The 17,489-nt window shown below is 36.3% G+C and overlaps 1 protein-coding gene across 3 annotated transcripts; it reads right to left on the bottom strand.

Moving 5' to 3' along the window:
• Positions 1 to 2,987: 2,987 nt before the first annotated feature.
• On the bottom strand, positions 2,988 to 16,684 carry LOC117637181 (carboxypeptidase SOL1). Of its 3 annotated transcripts, none has more exons than XM_034372010.1 (15): positions 16,336 to 16,684; positions 15,891 to 15,957; positions 15,709 to 15,804; positions 15,454 to 15,484; positions 15,279 to 15,335; positions 13,808 to 13,903; positions 12,842 to 12,964; positions 10,670 to 10,774; positions 10,040 to 10,086; positions 8,368 to 8,493; positions 8,175 to 8,277; positions 6,563 to 6,625; positions 6,200 to 6,283; positions 4,318 to 4,381; positions 2,988 to 3,725 (listed from the first exon to the last, which is right to left on the bottom strand). In XM_034372010.1, exons 1-15 carry the CDS (start codon positions 16,433 to 16,435, stop codon positions 3,433 to 3,435), a joined length of 1,455 nt encoding a protein of 484 aa, XP_034227901.1. In that variant the 5' UTR covers positions 16,436 to 16,684; the 3' UTR covers positions 2,988 to 3,432. The 3 variants fall into 3 exon arrangements, with proteins under 3 accessions (XP_034227901.1, XP_034227903.1, XP_034227904.1); XM_034372012.1 differs by having other exon boundaries at positions 16,403 to 16,643; XM_034372013.1 differs by lacking the exons at positions 15,709 to 15,804; positions 15,891 to 15,957; positions 16,336 to 16,684 and adding an exon at positions 15,645 to 15,665 and having other exon boundaries at positions 15,454 to 15,555.
• Between the last annotated feature and the right edge of the window lie 805 nt (positions 16,685 to 17,489).

Genomic DNA, 17,489 nt, shown 5'->3' with positions numbered 1-17,489 from the left:
GATTATAATGACCCTAGTGACAGGTCTTGAGCATTGTTGAGCTATGTTGACTAGGTTGAGATTTTTAGAATATTTATTATTATCGTAGGAAACTCTTGGATATTATTTTAGTAATTGAAATTATGGAATGATTTGAATATGGGTTAATTGAGTTGGGTGAGTTATGAAAGTGAGCTTTGGGTTCGGCTATGACTTTAGTGAATGGACTTTATTTTTAAATAAATAGCATGGCTTCGTGATAGAATTTTATGCATATGAATTAAATGGGTTATTGAAATTCATTTTATATTTTAATAGTTAAATTTAGCATTTTTGGTAAAGTATTAGTAATGTGTGGGATACTTGGGATGGTGTTGTGAGGTTGTGGAAAGAAAAGAGTTTAGAATGTCAGTTTGAAGTGTTATACACACTACCCTAAGTACCACCCTGTGATTGTGAGGTCACACGTGTCGTAGGTTATCCGGCGTGTTGACAGACCCCATACGTGGCGTTGGTAGTTCCGGCGTATGGGGAGATTATGTAATATGATGATGAGGTCCCACGTGTCGTAGGTTATCCGGCATGCAAACAGGCCTCATACGTGGCGTTGATAGTTCCGGCGTATGGGGAGATATTATGATATGATGTTAAGGTCACACGTGTTGTAGGTTATCCGACGTGTTGACAAACCCCATACGTGGCGTTGGTAGTTCTGGCGTATGGGGAGATTATGTAATATGATGATGAGGTCCCACGTGTCGTAGGTTATCCGACGTGCGGACAGGCCCTATACATGGCGTTGGTAGTTCTGGCGTATGGGGAGATATTATGATATGATGTTGAGGTCACACGTGTCATAGGTTATCCAGCGTGTTGACAGACCCCATACGTGGCGTTGGTAGTTCCAGCGTATGGGGAGATTATGTGAGTATTATGGAGAATAATTTAAGATTGTGGTTGGTGAGTTGTGATTTAAAGTTAAAGGGTTTTAGTGGGAAGAACTACGTGTGGCTTGATACCCCAATGAGGGTACTTAGGCAGCCTAAGGTTATTAGGTGCAGCCGCACACATAGATGATGTAAGTTGTGTTTGGTATTCATAATTCATATTTGAGTTTATTAATTGCCTTGCTGAAGGCAATACTTGGCCTAGGGGCTTTGTGGGTTGTTTGGTTTCGCTTCTGTTTTTGTGAGGGCCAAAGGCCGAGTTTGTGAATTGCATGAAATTACATTGTGTGAGTTGGCAGGTGGCTTTTTAAATTTTGAATTTTGTGCAAGTTGAAATTTGGGGAATGTTCAATTTACAGGGGAGACTCTAACGAAATTTCGGTAGAAAATCTCGTGCCCTTAATCCTTTTTGGAAAAAAGGATATAGTTTTATAAGTGAGCCTGACATCGGGATGATGTCGGGAATTTCCACAGGATTCGTCTCGGATTGCGGGAAATTCAGAGCGGGTCCTGTCACCATCTCTCTGAAATTTAACATGGTATCAGAGTGGGTTGATTGATTGGGTCTGAATTGGGCCTTTACTCTTACCCAATATGTGGTGTTCACATGTTGAGCTTGAATGTTTGCCCTTACCCATTACCCAATATGTGGGCTTCACGTGTTGGGCTTAAATGATAGACTCTGATGTGGACTTAGCTCTACGTGTGGCCCACTATGTGGTTGTCACACATGAGGGGGCGTGTTGAAGAATATAAAGTACCACATCGGAAACTTAACTAAATAAAATACAACATATAATGAATAGTTTCACTACTAATATTACCGAGGCCTTTTGTGATAAAACTTGACCTACTAGGCTTTATAGGTGGTTAAGTTAGGGACAATATCGGTGTTGCTAATAGTGAACCGCTAGCCTGTCTCTCTAAAATTAACATTGTCTTATTTCAATCATGTTCTAAATCCTTGTCCATCTGTCTTTATATCACTTTATTGGATTCCCTTACTTTTTCCTATCCTTTCTTATCTTTATTCAATTATGATTATCCTATTCCCTCTCATACTGCACCCACTGATAAGCAGCCTGCCAAAAGAACCAAAGCAATGCCTGCCTATTCAAAAGGGTAAGGTGCAGGGTGAACAAAAATTCTCACTCATGAAATAATGGCAAGATGACAAGACGATGAAGATTGCTATGCAAGTGCTCCAAGAAGAAGCAAATGTTTATGCTCGTAGAGGTAGTAGCTCTAACAATTAATCTTGAAAGTCAGGTACAAGCACAGCCCCAAGACTATGCGAATGATTTGATGAGAAATGATCCCATGTTTACTAGACGCCAATTATCCACTCTTTTCGAGTAGGCCTATGTGTATGCACATAGAAACATTTTGAAAATACGGGAGCGCTACTAGTGCTTGTTCAAAGTAATTAACTTTTTTGTATAGTGGTATTTCTTTTTCCAGTGTACGAAGAAAGCGCAAGTTTGAATCCAAAATTACATCATGGTGTTCAATGTTAATTCGAAGTTCTACAATCTTAGGCATCGATTAGATATTATAGAGCACGAATCATTATTATCTAATTTTACGTACTGAGATTTTTATGTGATTTTCCATGAGTCTAGTGATACACATGGCAATGTAAATTGTGTTTTATATATAGAGTACACTAATTGTTTCAATACAGCATATGAAATGAATTACTTAGAGATCACCCTTTTTTTTTGTCTGAAAATACTTCATGAAAGGCCAACAAAGGGACCAAAAGGGCAGCCAACGCCCGTACAGAAAAGAGCTAAGAAAGAGACTAGCCGAAAGACAGCATAGTGCAAAAGCTTTCTCGACTACATGAGAGATTACAAATTTGGTGGACTGGGAAGTCCATCCGAAACCAGCACACAAACAGGGATGGTGGTGGCTGTGCAGCCCAGGTCTCCCTATGCGCCGTCCCAACTATTATGGACGCCCCTACATGAGCTGCTCAATTCTTCTTACGAGGGATCCAACTCCACTTAACTTCATCAAAATCCAATGTGAATTATACAGAAAGGAAAATACGAAGTCTAAGAACATGTTGGTGCTACCTCTCCAAAATCCAAAAATGTGCAACAAATTTGAGAAATAACATTTACAAAACAGGGCATCTTATGAAAAGGAACTAGTAAAGGTCAAATATTGCTACCAGATGTATGGATAATAACCAAGAACCTTGAGATACAACAAGTACAATGAGGGTATCTGGTCTTCCTAATGGAAAATACATCCAAATAATACACAACTATCATCTACACAAGTAATAGAAGCTCCTTGCCTCATGTTTATGTACAAAAATGAGGTGCTTTAAGAACTGCCGTTGCAAATATGCAAATTTGCAGCGTTCAGTTTGCAAGGGTATGCTTTTCTTTGTTATTGTCATTTTATGATCGTCTGGTTTCTTTCTTCTTAACGAATGAAGCTTCCTTCTGACTCCCAAAAATAAAGGACATCCATACAAGTAGAAAATCAATCCTCAAACCACAACTGGCCTTTTTGGTCCTGCCAACTGCCTCTGTTTTAATCGGCTGTATGTCCTCCTCTTGCATAAAAACAAAAGGAATCCTACAATAACAATCAAAAGCAAGTATACTTCCAAATGGGTATCCCAAATGACACTCCTAGTGCCCCATCTGCATTCAAACGCGCTTCGAAGTGGAATTCCTCTGAGATTAACATTAGGGTCGAGAACAAAATCTACATTTGTGCCTCCTTTGTCCAACCAGATACCTGTTGTCTTTGATTTGTACCCAGGGGCGGAAGCTGTGACTGCATGCAGCCAGTAAAACCAAATGAAAAATTGGGCATCAAATAGCCATCTTAAGATGGGCAACCATGATAGAATTACAATTACATGCATACATCCATAAAAACTTGTTTCAAAAAGTCCCTATAGTCCTCATGTGTCAATTGGTCAAATAGCTCTTGGCCTTTACTTATTAGGGCAGAAAAATCCTTCTATGACCCCCCTTCTTTGTAAGAAAATAAGTTCCCTTACTAAAGAGAGCCATAGCCGCAGTTACACCCAGAAAGAAAATTACAGATACAAGGTAAAAACATTCACCACATCCTCCCATTTCATACCCCAATAATAAGGAGGCACAAGCAATTCACTAAAATCACTAGGCATTCTTTGGGAGGAGAAAATATTTGATGTTGAATGCCATGACAAATATTAATTTTTCGCCTGGCAAATAACGATTACCAGATGGCACATGTGAAAATTGTATCAGCTGTACAACTAAGTGTGGTCCATAAAATGACACTAGTAGCTTTATGTCTTACGTTGTAATCATATTTCCTCTTGTTCTTTTTTAAAGCATCAAGCTCAGTATGAACAAATCATGTAATATGTAAATACCTTCATATCTTCCTCCAGAGGCAAGCAAGCGATGGTAATCCGCAATTCCTCTGCTAGCTTGAACCTGTCAGTCAAAATACATGGGTCATTGGTTTACATGTAGTCCACTTAAGTTTATCATCTAATGTCAAAAAGTTCAACAGACTGACCAAAAAGGTGTAATCAACTCTGATTTAATCAAAAGGTATAACAAGTCAAAGGAGGCATTGGCGCTGCATACAGGTCAAATGCGATTTTCTCTAAGCATACAACTATCAATTTGTTGTCGATTTGACAAATTTGGATGTGGGCAACACAATTCGTATTGTTGCATCAATTTGTTCTCTGTGAGTATGGTTTTTTGTTAGGGGTGTATTTTGTGAACGCCAATATAAGAGGTTTTGTGTGGAGATACCACATGAAATTGCAGAACATCTATACGGAACCCTCTTGAAGAACGCACGTTGTTTGCTTTCTAACTTCGGTTTGTCTATGGACTTTTCGGCTGAATTTGTTAGTTCCTGTTATTTGGTTGTCTTTTGGACGGTTGGTGCAAGTTTAGACCATGGTGTTTGTGTGCAGGTGGAGCTTGAGATTCAAGCGCTTGGTAATCTTATTCAGCTTTGTCAGGATATGCTTGGTTTTGTTGGTGATATAGAAGATTTTCAGTTTCTTCATCAAAATCATTTTTGTTTGGATCAAGCGAGTTCTTATTTGCAAGTTCAAGCATTGCTTGGACTTGATTGATATTTTTAAGTTGCACGTAAGGGATTTGGAGAAGACGAAGGAAGGACGTTTCCACTTTGAAGGCTTTAGTAAAATGTAAGCGAAGGTGGAAATTTGTCGTTATGTGGCTTAAACTTGAAGCCAACTACTTCGCCTTTTTGGTCCCAATAGCACATTAAGATTATTATTTACTCTTTGGGGATTTGTTTTTCATTTCTTGTGCTATAAGGATTCCTTTTTGGTTTCTGATCCCATTTGGCTAAGTCATGGGTGGTATATAATAGGCACATAGGCTGCTCTGTGGTTGTATGTTGATAGTGGGAGAGCAAACCATGAAGAGTTCGGACAATTTTCTCTTATTTGGTTTAGGATTTTTTTCGTTACTCTTTTGTGAGAGAGTGCTTTGGGTGTATTGGGATTTTGATTGTGAGAGTTAAAACACTCTTGTAATTCTCCTTTTGGTTATTAGTGGAATTTCCTCACCGTCTTTGCCCGTGAATGTAGTCTTATGGGTCACACATGCTTGCCACATCAATAAACTAACAGAAATCCTAATGGAGTAAACGTCTATGACTATTGGTACCTATTTTAAAATTTTCAAGGACTAATGGATCAAAGAAAAATAGTTGAGGACCAAATTGAAGCTCGAGTCCAAGTTCAGGGACTAATGCTCCAATTTACGCTTATTCATATGTTAGATCATTAGAGTTTTGGTACATCAGAAATTGGAAATCAATGCCCTATGTAGATTAGCATCATCTGTCTAACTATTTATATATTTTAGAACTATAGTAGGGTCCAAAATAAGCTTCAATGCCTCTCTCTAAATCATTGTAACTTGAAATGCTTCATTGCTTAAATGTTTCTCGATCACTTTATATTTTAATTTTATTGGACGGGATTTGGATTGGACCGAATTACATCCTGTGTTTGGTGCAATTTGGGATTGGACTATTATTGAACTTCACTGTAATAGCCCAGCACATGTTTCTACATGAGATTTATCTCACGTTATTCTAGATTATTCTCGAATATAATTGTAACAGCCCAACAGAACTTTAGGCCGCCGAGCCGAGTATGGGTTTTGAACCATCTCAAAATGAGCCCTTATTGTGCAATCACAATAGGAAAAAGGTATACTCAAATTTAAAGAATAAATGAATGTTTGTGAGCATACCGTGTAATTTATTCCCTTGATTACAATAAAGCCTGGCAACGGCCTCCCACCATCTGATGAAAAAATTCTTCCATGTACTCCTGTCTGAAGAGTACAAGTTGAATGTAGTTAAACAATATCACACCCATTTAAAATTCAACTTTGACAAATCTGAAATGACTTCATGAAAATTTTTATTCTCAAATGTTTCACCAGGGTAAACTATTTAGGAAAATAATCTAGAGAAAATGGAGCACACACTTGTGATTAAGACAATGTTTGAAGCACCATGAACATAATCCACAGATTGCAAGCTAAACGAAATTAAATTTAGTTCCAGTTGAGGACCATGTAAGAACATGTTAATAGCCAACCATAATATACCTTGATTAGGCTTGCAACGAGATTAAGCATGCTCATTTTGTTGTATTCCCAAAGAGTGAGAAGCTGCACATGATACATGCATTAAGGACAGCACATCAAACAGAAAAATGGTAGCAGGTTCAAGGGAATTAATTGTCTATGTGAAAGGCAAAAATCACTGGTGCCAATTAAAAACTCAAGACCTGCCTCCAACATAGGACAGGATGGAAACAAAGGTCCGTGAGACTTCCTAACTAAATGGATATAAAACTAACATATTCCTATATAACAAATCAACTGGAGAATTTAAAACAAGCCAGGATACGATAAAACCTACTGTCTAAAAAGCTGAAGCTAACAAGAAACAAGGAACATGAAGATTAACCTACATTCCGCCTCGCTTATAGTCAATAACCACATCAACATCAAAAAAGAAACACAACATGATATTAGAATAATATCAAGACTTAAATACAGGATTAGAAAGACAATTATAAGCCACGTTAGGATACCAATTAACCCAAAGTTGTTAAACCAATAAAAGAAAGGGCACAACAATCAATTTGAAGCCTAACATGCACACAGATACACTCCAATAGAGTATTTTTCCTAGGAAGCATAGAAAGGAGACACTGAAAAGTCTTTCTTCTCCGAGAAGCACAGAATCCCTGGGAATGGGAAGAAAGCCAATGTTTTACGGCGTCGTAGTGTATTGGCTGTTTTTTGGGAGGTTTGGTTAGAACGAAACAGATTAATTTTTTAGGACCAAGCAGGTCGCGAAACAGAGGAATTATGGGAGGAAGTTAGACTATGTTCTTCACTATGGACCTCGACTTCATCAGTCTTTAGAGATATGTCCTTTAGGGTTATTTGGCGGGATTGGAATGCAGCCATTTCCTAGCTATAGGTTGTGTGTGTGCTACTGGGGTTCTTTTCCTAGTAGCTTAGGGTTTTGTTCAGTCTAGTTGCTCTTTCTTTGTTTCTGTTTCTTTGTGGCCACCTTGGCCATAAAATTTGTTTCCTTTTAAAATAAAATAAAATAAAGTGTTGAGTGAAGCTTCTCTTTAAACACACAATATAGTGTATACTTGGAAAGCAGGAATCCCCACCTAAAAACATTCAATGTGGTGAGAATTTGGACCTTGAAATTAGAACCCCTCCTGTTTTGAAGGGAGTGATGTAAGGCCATTAACTCTCTGACAATGTAAAGCCACACTGACAAGATTGTTGGATCTCCATTCATAATGTAGGACACAATGTTATCAGTTTGAAGTGACTAAGTCATGACATTTTGGCCAATACATAAAAAGAAAGGGTTCCCATTCAAGTTATCTGAGATAAAGTTTGAAGGAAGAGCCTTTCTGGCTAAATGTTCGATTGTAAATGTAGCATGAACAAGGTCAAAAGATTCTGTTCATACTTAATTTCCACTTCTACCACAAAGGAAACCTATCGTTACAGTATTTAAAAAGGAACTGACAGTACCATTAAAATTCTGCCTCCGCCCCGCTAAGACCCATTAGACCTATGGGCTACACAAGGGTGTAACAGTCTCTTAAATCATGCTAAAATGCCTAAAGAAGATTGTATTATATATCAAGGTTGCAAAAAATCACACACGCTGATGCCTGACCTCATTAGCAATAGGCCATTTGTTGTCACTAATCTCTAATGTCAATTCGAAACAGCCCGCATGTATGTAGTTCCAGTCTTGCATGCCTCCATATATAGGATACCTGCAACAGGTGTCTTAAGAAACAATTGATGAATATCAAAAGAAAAGAAAATATATCTATGGTAAGTCGTAATGTTTCAAATTGTCATACCAGGAAGCTCCATTTGTAATCCCTCCTTCAAATTCCTTGCTCAAGGACATGTTATGGTGAGAGCCACTATAGACACTTGCCAAGAACCGAAATGTTTCGTCATCGGGACATGCAAAGTAATTTTTCCTGCAAATTAATTTGGATCAAAAGACGAGCATGTGCGGAAGAAAAACTATGAAATGAAAAGAAGCTTCAGCATGTATTCTGGGATAGTGCTATTATAACATACAAATATTGTTAGGCATCATTTGAAAATTCATAAATTATATTAGATGTAATCGGCAATCTTCAAATAGTGAAGCTCTAAGACCTACTATTGACATCCATTTCTGTGAGACATTTTCACAAAATGAAAATGAGAAAACAAATTTGTAGTTTCAAGATCCAAGAATGCGTCTGGCTGAATTTGAAAACAGTTTCTGAGAACAAAAACAGTGAAAATGTGTCTGGTGCTAAGGTGTGAAAAATGACAAAACAGTGAATATGTGTTTAAACTATTTTGTTTAAACATTATCATAAGTCAAATAATAACATATTTCCATTAGGCTTGTTAAACTTGTCAGACATAATCTTCCACAAAAATAATTACTCAGATCCAGTATCATCAGTAACATTATAATTTCAATGGCATAAATTATGATTAACATGGTGCAAATAAACTATCATAATTAAATTTTTTTTTATGCCCAATAATATTTAATCAAGCTTTACTTGGCCCAAACAATGCCCAAAAGTCCCATGTTTTTCTTGGTTGGACCAGCCCCTGCCTCAGCAAACGGACAAAGTGGAGCAGCCTGCTTTTGGCTGATCCTCTACTTCTCATTCGGGTTGGGTTGACCCGATAAATTAACAATGAAGAGAGATTTTTATCCCACCAAAAAAATGAAGATAGATTTTTAGAGTGAAATGTAAAGAAAATCATTTAGAGAGACAAATAGTGGAAATTCAAAAGAAGAAACTGAATACCCACATAGAAAGAAGGCACCAGGGGTCCCATGTTTTTCTTCTTGAAAGCATTTGATTTTCCCCGTTTTGCATGTTTTCAATTTTACCTTTAAATTGATGAAAAGAAAATTTTGTTGTTTTCTAACTCAAAGCACAAATTTAAAAACGTTTCCACAATTCCATTCTCCATGTTTTCAGAAGCTACTGGCTGAACACATTTTGTGGTTGTTTTTTATCTAGAAAAACAGAAACAGGGCTCCAAAATATTAACGAAAGGGCCCCTATAAACACAAAACCATTCAGTTTTACGGGCTTGAGTGTGGTGAGTATCTTTGGCATCATATACAAATTGAATTATGATCAAAACCAACACTGAGGCCAAAATACAGCAAGAACAAGCAAAATAGAAAGGTATACTTCAAACACACGTTACAATGAGAAACCCACATCACAAGTTTAGCACTAATAACTAGTCAATACACAGATGTTCAACAAACAAATCCTCTTCTATTTTTTTCCCCCTTCCCTTTTCCTGTCAAAGATGTTCCAAGGGAGCTAAAGGTTGGCAGGTTATTTTCCACGGAGAAGACAGGATTTCCAGCTTATAAAAGACAAAAGAACAAGAAAGAACGGGAAATATACAAGAGGAAATCAAGAAAGTAAGGGTGCACTATCAAGCCATCAATCAGCAGGGTGCAACGGAGAATTGTTATGAATGTAAATTTACCTTTTATCCTGAGTGCCATCCCATGGATAATTTGCAACAAGTGCACCCTGTGAGTAACAATATAATTAGTAATGACTAATTTATTGACATATTGATCAAAGAATTCATTACCAAAGACAGAGAACAGAATGTTGGAATTAAACCCTATCAACAGTATGCATGTTTTGGATGGATCTGTTTGGATGAGTGAAGTAAATAAATTAAATAAATTGGATGTGGATGAAAGCTAAGGAGCTACGTTATATAATGTAATCTTACAGAACGATTGAACATGCTTCTTTCCTAGAAGTCTTTCTAGTAACAAAATTTGAAGCAAAGACTTCATGGGTAGCATGCACTAATGCAGTTACTTTTAGCTTGGTAAAAACTATATGTTGTAGCTTGTATCATATATGCAAATGTATTTCCTTATCTCAGAAGTGACTGATCCGTAAGTTTGACAAAAACAAAAAGTATCTTTCCAACATGCAGGTCTCCGTTATGGCAAAGAATTCTAAATGATTCTTTCTGCATGTTCACATTGATTGCTAAAACAACCTAAGTAAAGGTATGATATCAAGTGGCATGGGTATGTTTATGCACTGCACTGAAAGTAACGATCATAGCAGGAAATACGAGAAGATGTATTACCCCATGCAAGCTGGCAGATGCAGTAAATTGTATCTCTCTCAACCACTTCATTATTGCTCTTGTTTCAGGTTGTCGCCCATTCACATAATCATTCACCGGAACGAACTGTAATTCATGTCAATGTCTCTTGTTAAAAAATGACCAATGTACTTTATTAATAATAGGTAAAACTATAATTTAAACCAATACCAAACGAATGATGCTTCAAACATCCCATTACATAGCGTGTTGAATTTTGGGATCTACACTTTTTTTTTCTTTTTTCTTTTTTGAGAAGAAACGAAATTTATTAAGCAAAAGAACACGGAGGTGGAAAAGCCAACCACCACCGAAGAAACAAAAACAAACAGAGAGAGACAAACAGCACCAAACCTCCCAAGCTAACAGGGAGGAACACAACCGAAAAACCACAGAACAACACACCCCCCACCCCTCAGTTAACCGTAGCTGCCATATCCCTCAGAATAGTGGAATAAGAGTAGTCTTTAAACTCTTTTGTAACCGAAGCCCACAACGCCGCCCAGTACTTAACTCTATCAAAAGCTCGCTCACTCCCACTCCCTTATAGTCTTCAAAAATTCTCCTATTACGCTCCATCCAAATGTTCCAGAAAACAGTGGACCAAACAGCCCCATAAAGTTGAAGCGCGCTTCCCCTTTCCCCAAACCACAAAGTGAGAAGAAAGAAAATCAGAGCACCCTTTTGGAATCACCCAAACAGTCCCAACCTCCCTCCACAAGAGCCCCAAAAGACTTAAGGAAAAAGGGAAATGTAAGAAAAGGTGGTCCACATTCTCCTCACAATGCTTACACAAAACACACCATTGAGGAGACAGATACATAAAAGGTCTCTTCCTTTGGACTAGATCCGAAGTGTTAACTTTCCCAAGCACCACCAACCAAACAAAGACTTTGACCTTAGGGGGAGACTTAGCCTTCCACACAAGAGAGAAGGGATGAAAGGTCACAACCCTCCCCTTGTTGCGCAAAAAGGTCTGAAAGGACTTGCAAGTGAAAGATCCCGACTCCTCAAGATCCCACCTTCTTCTATCCCTTTTAGAAGACACAATCTGACTCCTTCCAGAATTTCCAGCAACTTAATCACCTCGACAGTCTCCCTCTCATTCAGATTTCTCCTAAACCCAAAGTCCCAATTGGGATCTACACTGGATTTTGATCAAGAGGTTTGAATCCTTTTCAACTAAATTAAGTAGAATTTAATAAAATTACAACCAATTTTCCAAGCATTTATTTGACAGAGATACTCATCAAATTCATATGGTGTATATTTATTACCGAATTTGAGTATTTCTCTTAACATTTAAGATTTCAATCTTGGTTACAATATTGATATCAGTAGATATGTCAGTAGTTCAAATTTACAGAAATATCGGTGAAAAATAAAAATTGAAAAACTTTGCTTTTTAAACATGAAGATTTTGAATGAGCTTTAAGAAATGTTATAAAAACCCATAATGCATAAATTAGGCGTCTAAATTGCATAAAATATTGTATGCATGCTAAGTATATAGTCAAAACAATTTAGGCAACTGACCCATACTTTCATAATAAAAATGCATATTCTATATTTAATCTATATCAATCCTATTTCTTTTGCAAGGAACAGCTTTAAATAAATTTTATAATTTATTTTGTTTTTCTAACTAGAAATCCCCCCCAATCCACTTTGCAGATCAGATTTGAAATTGAGGCCCCTCGCCGAACCCTTCAATCTTTCGGAGGCAGGAAACAATAGCAAATAGCTAGGCAGGTATCTTTGGGGGTTTCGAACCCCAGACCAAATGGGAGCAAACCATGGGCCTGACCAATTCTACTAACCCCTCTTGGTTAGTAAGGATTATATATATTGTTCATGTGCTGCATTTAGTTAGTTGTAAGTTACAAAGCCTAGCCCGAAGCTTTCATCAGAACTCGAAGTCTATTAGTCTGCTCAGCCTACTGTTCTTTGAAGTCAAGGCTAATTGGGCTAATTAGTTGACAAAGCTAACGAATTAAAAAGAAAAGTCACATGAGCTGGGAAAACAAAAGGCCTTTAGCAGATGGTTACTGGGTCTAACTATATTTTATTTGCCATTGATTTTCTTTTGGGCCACAAGTCATTGACTCTTCCTATCAATGATAGCTCAATTAGATCATGTCACCAAAAATATACCTGGTCTGGAAAATCTCGATTAAGATCAATATTATTTGCATTACCACGCCTCCTTAATAAAAACCCATCGGGATTCATAGACGGCAGTATATGAAGATGCACACTGTCAACAATCGATGTTGCCTGTAGTGACCAATAGACATTTGTGAGAAGGTTAAATGTGGTAAATAAAACAACCATGCAGAACTAATATAACTTGTCAAATGAATAGAGAAGTGCTAACTTTAAAAGATACAAAGCACAAGTTATCAGAAATTACATTAGTTTTATCAAACCAAAGCACAAGTTTATGTTAGGCAGGATAAAATATACAAAGTTAATACAGATGGTCAGAGGAAGAGATGGATGCATATGTCATATCAAGAAAAGGATTTCTTTCTTCTACCCTATTACGATGTAATCTTATTTGGCTGGACTATTATTTTCTTTTGTATTACAGAAAACATGCATTCATTAATATATATATATATATAGGGAAAAAAACAACTATTTATTGTGACAAATTTGAGAAAACAAAGGTTGGAAGTTCTTGAGCACACTAAAGTGAGAACTTTGAGGAGTGTCTTTAAATAAAGTAAACAGAAAAGAAAACGAAAAAGGATTGTAGAACTTCAATAACCCAATAAATAAATGATGGGTCTAGGGGTTAACAAATAAAACTCCAATGTTATGAGTTCCAAAACACTTTTCTGGGGATCCCTCCTGTTCTCATTTCCTACAGTCCACTAAAATTCCTAATCACAATTGAAGTGTCAAAAATTCATGAGCACAAACGACTATGAAAAGAAGAACATAGAAACTTCCAGGAGTAGTTTAGAAATATTTTGATATACAGTTCACATATCTCAAGACATGACCAAGTTCTACAAAATAGACCAAAATCTATGAGCAACATGGGTAAATATTTAAAGGGGGGAAAAGGAAAAAATTTAAGGATCAAGTCAACTTAAAAGGAAAGAAAAATACCAAGGGATCTTTCAAATAGTTGTCACATATCCAATTTGCTAGTAGCATTAGAAGCTCACGACCTACAGGTTCATCTCCATGCACATTTCCAATGTACTGCATCACCCAGCAGATTCATGAACAAATGCTCAAAGTAGTATTAATGGATTCAGGAAAACAGAACAAGTGAGTTTCATTCTGGGGAGTGAAGAGGTATATAGGAAAGGGCTTTTAAGTAGCGCACCAAATTCAAAGATACAACAAGGTCACTGTATGCAAACACTCAAAAACTGAAAACCAGTTGGACCATAAATTTGTATACAAAAAAGTGAGATTCATGATTTCAGTTTGCAAATGCTCCACACTCTTGGTGAGGAAAAAAGATTATTGGATAATAGCTAAAACCAACTTCATATTTGAACATCACAAATTATTTTGGGAAAAATAAAAAGTGATCACATAATTGCGGGAAAATCATCCAAAACAATTAACAGCATACTAATAAAGGTCAGGATGCAAGAATTGAAAGAAATAAATGCACAAATACGGTCGATGGAGAATGGGCTAATAGAGTCCAATATACTAATAATTAATTAGTATCGCATGGATTTCAGAAACAATGAACCGTAAGGAAGAAGAAGAGGGCAAAAAAATTTCTCCAGTTGAACAGCAACGGAATATAAAGTTGTGAATTTTTGGCATGATCATTGTCATATTACAGCATCTCATATTCATCATAAGTTTCTTGCGGCTCTAAATGGCTCATCGTTATTTCCTTTATTCCTTTACCAGAAAAGAAAAGGGTAAGAAACGGATTGTGACTGGAACTGCCTTCCAAACAGCTATAAAACGCAGGAAGTCTCTGCTCGGGGGCAGCTAATATAACTTGAACTAGCGAAATGAGTAAAACTTTTTAAAAAGAGATAGATGGACATTCTCTAATACCAGAATCAACTAATTTTGGTGGTGAATAGGTATCTAACCTTTTTACATCTAAAGGTGCAGTAAGCTAGAGACATGATATGCTAACTCATTTTTAACTTCCAGTGATATGCTACCAATGGCAAACTTCCTATTACTTAAGTTGCTGACCACTATTGACAGTTATAGTTGTTGAAAGATTCCAGATACTGGTGTCTACATCTCATTACACAGCTCTATGGTTAAATACAGTTCCAACCAGCTGCAGGAACTAATTTTTGCCAATCCTGACAGAACCAAAGCAGTTTCCTGCTTTGTGAAATTTTTATTTTTCCTACCAAATACAATTTCTACATTATCATTTTTGGAGGGGAAGGGTGGTGAGACCAATGCATTTTCAATCAGAAATCCTGCCATGTTCAAAAGATTGATTGTATATAGGACACATTAGAAATTTAGGATAGGAGGTTTAGAATTTTTCACCAAATAACAGCTTAGACATAATCTCAATAAAATTAATACTAAAAAACAAATATTTTGTTTAAGTTTTTGTAAATAACAGATCATTCACCTTAAATGCAGGTTCAGGCTCTTCCTCCCCAGGCTTATCAGAAATTTCTATTACCCACTGCAAGCAATAACAAAGCAAACAACACCCACTTTATAAGATGTGAGTCAAGAGGTTATTTTAACAAATGAAAATAAGACAACCAAAAACAAAAATGGAACTCCAATAAAATAATTACCAGAGGAACCCCATTCACACTCTCCCCGATACTGATAATCCATTCGAAAAATCCCTCAATGAGAGAATAAAAAGAATAAGTCAGCATAACATCATAAGATGCCTAAACAGCAACACAAATACTAAATTCAAAATCGTGCATTATCCAACTAAACTACTACTCAGAAATATAAATTCTTAATTTGTATATACCGTCATGAGGTAAAACTTTAATCCGGTACATGTTCAAGAAAGGAGCACAAGTCCAAGTAATCACCTGTATACCCTAGAAATGTTACTACATCTTTGGCCGAATGCCTTAATGGCCCGTTCCAGCTCAGTGTTGGTCATGTACCCTTGAGCTACATCCACACTGACAAAAAAATTTACATTTTCAGAAAACACATCACATAATTCATTTGTAGCTACTAAAATTCAACTTTAGTATATAAAAAATACCGTGTCTCAGACTCGTCATCCTCAAACAAGTGCCTTCTGGAACCAGTGCGAGGACCATATTCGAGGCCTATCAACATATAACTTACAATTAGCTAAACTTAAAAGCGTATAGCTAAAGGTTATTTACTTATTCGTAGCTCTAATTCACCAAAAAGTGTACAATTTATGAAAACAATTGGCATGATAATCTAATCTGATCATAATATGTAGATTAACTACCGTTTGGTTCCTGGGAAATCAAAGAAAAAAACTTGAAAACACAGAATCTAAGCTGTAGCCTTAGTTTGAGTTCAGACTTTAGTTTCTCAATTTCCAAAGAAAAACCCAGAAAGAAAAAAGCAAGCACATGCTCGTACAGACATACATACATGAACATGTATAATATATATATATATATATATATATGTATATGTAAGACACTTAGACAGACGAAGAGATGAGCAACCTGGAGGATTAGAGTTATGAAGGCCGCCTCTGGCAATGGCAAGAGGAAGAAAAGTAGAAAAACTGACAGAGAGGAATAGGATGGAAAAGACAAGCTTCATTCTCTGATTTTGGATGATGATGGTAATTACAGTGCTTCAGCATCAGATTCAGGAAGACATTGTTGGAACAAGGCTATACAGAAGAAGTGAAAAAGTGACGAAGAAGATCGGGGATTGCGGATTTGTGGGAAATTGTGCTGCCACTTCCAATGAAAGCAAAGGTTACAAGACTTTGGGATATGGGCTACAAATGGAAGACAAAGAGGTCGTTAGGCCCATTTCTGTTATTTCTTTCCCTCTGTTGCCTAAATAAGCCAGAAGAGGGAGCTTTGGTTTACACTCAATACAAAGTTTATTATTGTGGTAGATGGTAACTCAATTTCACCTAATTTAAATAACATCAATGACTTAAATATAGCATCTAATTTTATAATAATATAATATAAAAATCTCAAAATTACACATAATGTCATTATTTTCATATTTTATAAATTTATTTAAAGTGACTCTAATGGCATGTTTATTAATTCGTAATTGAATTGAAGATTAATTGAATTGAGGATGAGTTGGATTGAAAAGAATTAGATTTCAGATTTCTATTGAAATTATTTACTAAATCATATGGATTAAGGGGAGTTAAATTTCATATTCCTATTGAAGTTGTTTATTAAATCATATGGAATTGAAGTATGAGTAGTACAAATTACTAAAATGTCGTTGTTGTTCGATTAAAGTATATGATAAAATCTGAATTTTAAAAATTGTGTGAGGATATAATGGGTAAAAAAATATGAATTTCTAATGGGTAATTTTTCAGGAATTAGAATATCACCTCCACCCAAGAATTGAATTCCTCCAAAATCAGGAATTCAATTCCTAATTTTGTGTGGACTCTACTTACTTTTTAATTTCTCGATGTGAAGTAAACACATGAATCTTTCATAGGTGTAATTCAATTCTTGATGAGAATTTCAATTCTTAACATGGCCAACCATTTCATCTTCCCCATGAGTAAAAAAAATATTGGTCCTTGTGCTCCCATTCTCTTCCTTCCGTTTTCTAAATATTTTATTTTTCATTATTTAGGTTTGTTGGTTAGATTAGGTTTTCATTT

Source organism: Prunus dulcis, chromosome 8 (genome assembly GCF_902201215.1).
Source record: "Prunus dulcis chromosome 8, ALMONDv2, whole genome shotgun sequence".
Lineage (NCBI taxonomy): Eukaryota > Viridiplantae > Streptophyta > Magnoliopsida > Rosales > Rosaceae > Prunus > Prunus dulcis.
Note: the sequence above shows the minus strand (reverse complement) of the source record. Positions and strands in the feature narration are given on the sequence as shown.

Coding starts and splice junctions, on each gene's coding strand:
- LOC117637181 (XM_034372010.1), bottom strand. CDS start 16,435: ATGAAGCTTGTCTTTTCCATCCTATTCCTCTCTGTCAGTTTTTCTACT. Junction 15,805..15,890: donor GATGACGAGTCTGAGACACG/GTATTTTTTATA, acceptor TTTTTTTGTCAG/TGTGGATGTAGCTCAAGGGT. Junction 15,336..15,453: donor GTGTGAATGGGGTTCCTCTG/GTAATTATTTTA, acceptor TATTGCTTGCAG/TGGGTAATAGAAATTTCTGA.